General features: G+C 44.6%; 1 protein-coding gene across 1 annotated transcript; it reads right to left on the reverse strand.

The window, feature by feature from the left end:
• Positions 1-2,978: 2,978 nt before the first annotated feature.
• LOC122652950 lies at positions 2,979-4,653 on the reverse strand. Its single transcript, XM_043846837.1, has 3 exons — positions 4,512-4,653; positions 4,168-4,373; positions 2,979-3,509 (listed from the first exon to the last, which is right to left on the reverse strand). Exons 1-3 carry the CDS (start codon positions 4,602-4,604, stop codon positions 3,161-3,163), a joined length of 648 nt encoding a protein of 215 aa, XP_043702772.1. The 5' UTR covers positions 4,605-4,653; the 3' UTR covers positions 2,979-3,160.
• Between the last annotated feature and the right edge of the window lie 465 nt (positions 4,654-5,118).

Genomic DNA, 5,118 nt, shown 5'->3' on the forward strand with positions numbered 1-5,118 from the left:
CCCCACCCCCCCCCCCCACCCCACCCCACCCCACCCCACCCTACCCTTCCTCTAAATCGGTGCCTAACAGGGTTTTAAAAATCAGAATCGAATTGGAATCTGCTGAGCCCCAATTTTGATTCCTGCTTATTCGAATCAACCAAGAAGGGTTTCTAGAGTTCAGACCTTTTCTGGCCGATTTGTTGTCAATTCTACTTACTTGAACCTCAAGGTTGTTTGCTTAAAAATATAAAGAACCCAAAATGCATATCAAACACAGCCTTGGTGTCTTGGGAGTTGAAAAGAGGAGAGAGGGTGATATCACCTTGGATCTGGCTCCTCTCCAGGGAGCTCAACACCCAGGGCACGCCCAAGGGCATCCAAGGGTTGGGTTGTGCCGCATACATCTTGGCGCACGTCTAGAAATATATGCGACACAGCCCAACGGCTGGATTCTCCCTGGCATGCTGGGCTCCCTGGAGAGGAGCTCAATCCACCTTTTAATGGACTCTCTCTGTCTTAACCTAAGATGTCATTCTCTGATATATCTACGCAGTTACATCAAGATCTTCAATACTGTATCTACCCACTGCGTTTTCAGTGGGGACATTTAAATGACACATTCGATGGGAAGTGTGTACTGGGACTCTGTTGGGATTAAGAAACTAGCTACACTTCCACCGCCGATGATCACCAATTGCTTTGATTCATGATCACGTGAACCCCTCCATGACGAGATATTTCATATTACTGATTTATCACTCCCAAGTCCCACCTCTTTAATGGGCCCTTAACCACTTTGCAAACCTTGAATTCATGGTAAACTCCCAATTAAGGCTTCAGCATCAGACACAGACGCTAGCCTAATTCGTACTACCTGTTGCCATTATAAATTCATGGACAAGTTCAGAACAAAAAACCCAACTTACATCTCGTAGCTACTACTCTTTCTCTTTCTCTGTTCTGGGTTTTGAGGCTTTACCAGTTCGAATCTTTTTGAGAGAATGAAGACGAAGGTTCCATACTTTGCAGTGGTGTGTGTGATGGTGGTGCTGCTGCTGGGCGGAGGGCAAGCTCCAGTGGCAGCGGTCACTTGTAACGTGTCGGAGCTGAGCGTTTGTGCTAACGCCATACTGCTCTCACAACCACCCACCAAGACGTGTTGCGACAGGATTAAGGAACAGAGGCCATGCCTCTGCAAGTATCTAAAGGACCCTAGTCTTCAGAGGTATGTTAACTCTCCCAACGCCAAGAAGGTAGCCAGCACCTGTGGGGTTCCTTTTCCCCAGTGTTCTTAAATCATCTTAAGATCGAAGAGAGATTTCTAGTAAGCTGGCATCATCACTGTGTCTTCGTGTGTAGTACTATAGTTCCCCTCCCCCCCCCCCCCCCCTCTGAGGTCTTTAATAGTGGTACTGAGAATATTAGAATAACCCTAAGAGTGCTAGTTACGACAATCTTATGGGTAGAGCTAATGGAAATCTCCTCTACTTCTCTCCTTTTGTAATGCAATAAGGTTCAAGTAATAGTAAGATACATATCGCTCTTCGTCTTTCTATATTTATTTATTAATCAAAGATTACTGTTAAAAGTTACTGAGGAAGATGCATGATCCAAAAAGATTGCAGGAAACATGCATCTTCCTTCAGCTATTACTACTGGAAATTTTTGCAGCGAGATCTCTTCTAAACCTTTATCAAAATCTAAGTGACTCGTCCAAGACCCAAGTCAAGCAACAAATCCACAATTAATCTATGTAAAACATTTCTCTAAATTATCTTGTGGGACATGTGGTTGTAGAGGAACTGAACTCCTCTTAACTACGCCTTTTTTTTTCTCTCTCTCCAGCTACTGATATGGCCTCATCTTCCGCTACATCTGATAACAGTTCAACCACGGTTCTCGACTCCTCCAGTCCTCCACCCAATCGACCATGGCCTATGCTACTGTCACTACTCCCTTTGCTCTCGGCAATAACGCCAACATCCTCCAGAACAAACTAGACCATGACAATTAGGGCGCGCACAATTTCTTCCCCTGTTTCGCCTACACAGATATCTCTGTTTTCACGATGGCTCTTACCCCTGTCCATCCCCAACGATCACTGCTGCTGATGGAGTATGGATGCGCCAGCATCTGGTTATCAGTTTCTACAAAAATCTTCTTAATGCTGTTAGCTAGTGCATGTAGAAAACCAGCTCTTATGGCCAGGGCCTCCCCTTGAAGAGGGGAAGAGAAGGCAAGTGGCGAGAAACAGCAATAAGGGGCTAAGGGCCTTTCCCCGATGATTGCCTAATGATAAGAATCGATACCACACTTCACTCCCTCTTCCACAAATGAAGCATCACAGTTAAGTTTAAAGTAACTTATAGGCGGAGGGGGTTGGACAGCAAAACGTTTTCGGGCTTCGATAAAAACCATCCAAATTCCTCAAAAGGAGAAGAGGCCTTACCACATATATCTACAAGAGAGAAAGGATCTATTGTTAAGAGAATCCTCTCCACATATACTAATTAATAAAAGAACATTGATAGGGAATTGACCATCCGTCCTTAATTTGCTACAACAGGTCACTCCATTTTGAGATCCAATTGATGACATTTGGCTTCTCACAGGATCTGAAATTGACTGTTAAAAGGTAGGCAAACCATACAACCCTAGAAAAGAGGCACTCAATCAAAATAAGGACCACAGTCTCTTGCGAGACCCCACATCTCCGGCATTAAGGGTCAATCGGAATCTGACGATACAATGAAGCATAATTTTCAAACTGCTTTCAAACTGCAAAATTTCCCAGCTCCCAGCATAGCATATTGAACAAGACAAAGATGGTGAGGAATTGAGAAAATATTTTGGGTGTGTGTATGTGTGTGAAAGTGAGAGATTACAAGGCAGTGGCGCAAACATGTCTCAACTTTTGACCATTTGGCTCCTCCTTTTGGACTTCTTCCCCTCATAAATCACAATTGACGCAATCACACTAGTACACTCAAAAGATAACATAACAATCACTTGCACTTCATCTCAGGATATTACTCTACTATGATTTTTCCTATATAATTAATTACATTACATACACTTCCATCCTTACTCTGCCACTTCTTCAGTCTTTTTTAAGGAATAATCAACCCAAACCCCCCCAAAATTTAAATGAAATTCTTGTAACCTCTCTAATCTAGTCTCAAACCTTTGCAAAGTGGTTGTTCACAGGTGGTTGTGGTTGTTGCTGGAAAGGATTGGAGTTGGTATTGGTGCTCGTCATCCCTACAGATGATGCAGAACCACCAATACCACCAGCTTCGTTGTGGTGCTTCTGCCAACCACCGGTATCAGCCTTGGCGTGAGCCCAGTAGTAGAAGATGGAGCCCGCCATTGAGACTAAGGTGAGAGCTGCCCCAGCTGCGAATACCCCTTTCCGGAGGGTAGCGCAGGACAGATCCTGAGCGCCGAAGTAACCACGGTACTTGGTGTGGTAAGCATTCCTTGCCGACCCCGCCAGTAAGCACGCCTCTGCTCCCAGAAAGCTTACCCTGTATTAAACCACCACCACCAACCCAAACTCAATCTCAATCTCAATCTCATGATTTTCATCATAGTATCATATCACCAAAGAAATTAATGAAGAAATCCACCACCTTACCTCCTCTCTTCTGATTAATGGAAAGAGCATGGAGTTTGAATCCAAAGAGTGTTGAGGCAGAATTGCAGAAATCGAGGGTTGTTACACGATTTCCTCAGATTTTTTTGTTCTTTTTTGCTTAGAGTGTTAGTCTGAAATTTTCTACCCTCATAGTGAGCTCCATTCTTAATTTGGACATTATTATATTTGAGAAACCCACCTTCTCCTTGAGTCCTATCTCCGACATGGGTCCGAGAAGCGCGCAAAAAAAATTAAAAAAATAAAAAAGAAAAAAAGAAACTTAGAATCCAAGAGTGAAGAGTAAGTTTTTAAAGAGCGGAATCGGCAATTGGATCGATCTCGGCCGGAATCGGTTGTCGGACGGAATCTATGCTAACCCTAGATTTTGGAACGGAATCAGTCAGATCGAGCGAATGAAATCGCTTGCTTTCAATCCTAAAACAGAATTGCTTACAGAAAGGGAATTGATAAAACCCTATCACAGTTCAGTCGCTCACCACCAAATACGTAATGGGCAAAACAAATGAATGAGTGAATGAAAAGAATACCATGAAACGACGAAGAAGAAGATGGCAAAGGTGGTGGAGGTGCCGCCCATGAGACCTCTTCCGAAGCAGAGACATCTGGTGACTCCGTGAAGGACCCCCTGACTTATCAGCAGGAGCCCAAAAGCCGCCAGTCCGTACACCGTCGCAGCATCCGTATCATATACGCAGAATGTCCGCTCATCGTACTCATCCGGCATCACTTTACCCTTCAGTCGGAGGAAGAGAATCACATAATTTTCCGGAGGGGAGGGGTTGGGGGAAGAAATAAGAAGCAGAGCTTTAGTCAGTTCTGATTGATTGACCTAAAACCTAATCAGAAGAGGAGGAATAGCTTTGCATCTTACCGTGCTTCGACGTCGTTCAGCACCGACGGCGAGGACGAAAGCGATTAAGTGCACAGAAGTAACGACGGCCAAGACTGAGACCGACAAAGCCATGGCCGCCAACAAACACACTCTCTATCTCTGCTCTCTTCCGCAGCTCACTGACTGCTTGTGTGAAAGGGCCGCTTCTTCTCCTTCCCTATCGACTACTGTTCTACTTTGTAACTTTATTTTGGAGTCGTTCGTTCGCTTTTCATTTTCTTACATTAGTTAAATTAAAGGGAAAGAGAACACCACCGGTCCCTGTGCTCAGACAGTGTGTATGCAAATGACCGCCGCACCCTTGGAAAGATGGAAATGAATATGGGTACGACAGTCAATACACACACCCCTGTGTCTGGACGCAGGGACAGCGTGAGCTGCGCGCAACTGGGTGGCATTCTTATTTGTTGGAGGAAGTAGTTTGATACTAGGCTGTGTGGCCGCTACATTGGAGTTCACGAATAGGCACAAGGGAAGGGATAGGGTGGTCATTTCACTATCGCATGAGACAGGGTGCATGAGGCACTAACGGACAGCATTCTTTTTCCTTTACTTGTATTACTATATATATTTAGGGAGAAGGTTT

Source organism: Telopea speciosissima, chromosome 2 (genome assembly GCF_018873765.1).
Source record: "Telopea speciosissima isolate NSW1024214 ecotype Mountain lineage chromosome 2, Tspe_v1, whole genome shotgun sequence".
NCBI lineage: Eukaryota > Viridiplantae > Streptophyta > Magnoliopsida > Proteales > Proteaceae > Telopea > Telopea speciosissima.

Bases quoted from the DNA above. Each gene is read 5' to 3' on its own strand.
- LOC122652950 (XM_043846837.1), bottom strand. From the start codon at position 4,604: ATGGCTTTGTCGGTCTCAGTCTTGGCCGTCGTTACTTCTGTGCACTTA. The intron at 4,374-4,511 runs GTAAGATGCAAA...CTCCGACTGAAG, and splicing joins CTGAACGACGTCGAAGCACG to GGTAAAGTGATGCCGGATGA. The intron at 3,510-4,167 runs GTATTCTTTTCA...GGTTTAATACAG, and splicing joins TTCTTCTTCGTCGTTTCATG to GGTAAGCTTTCTGGGAGCAG.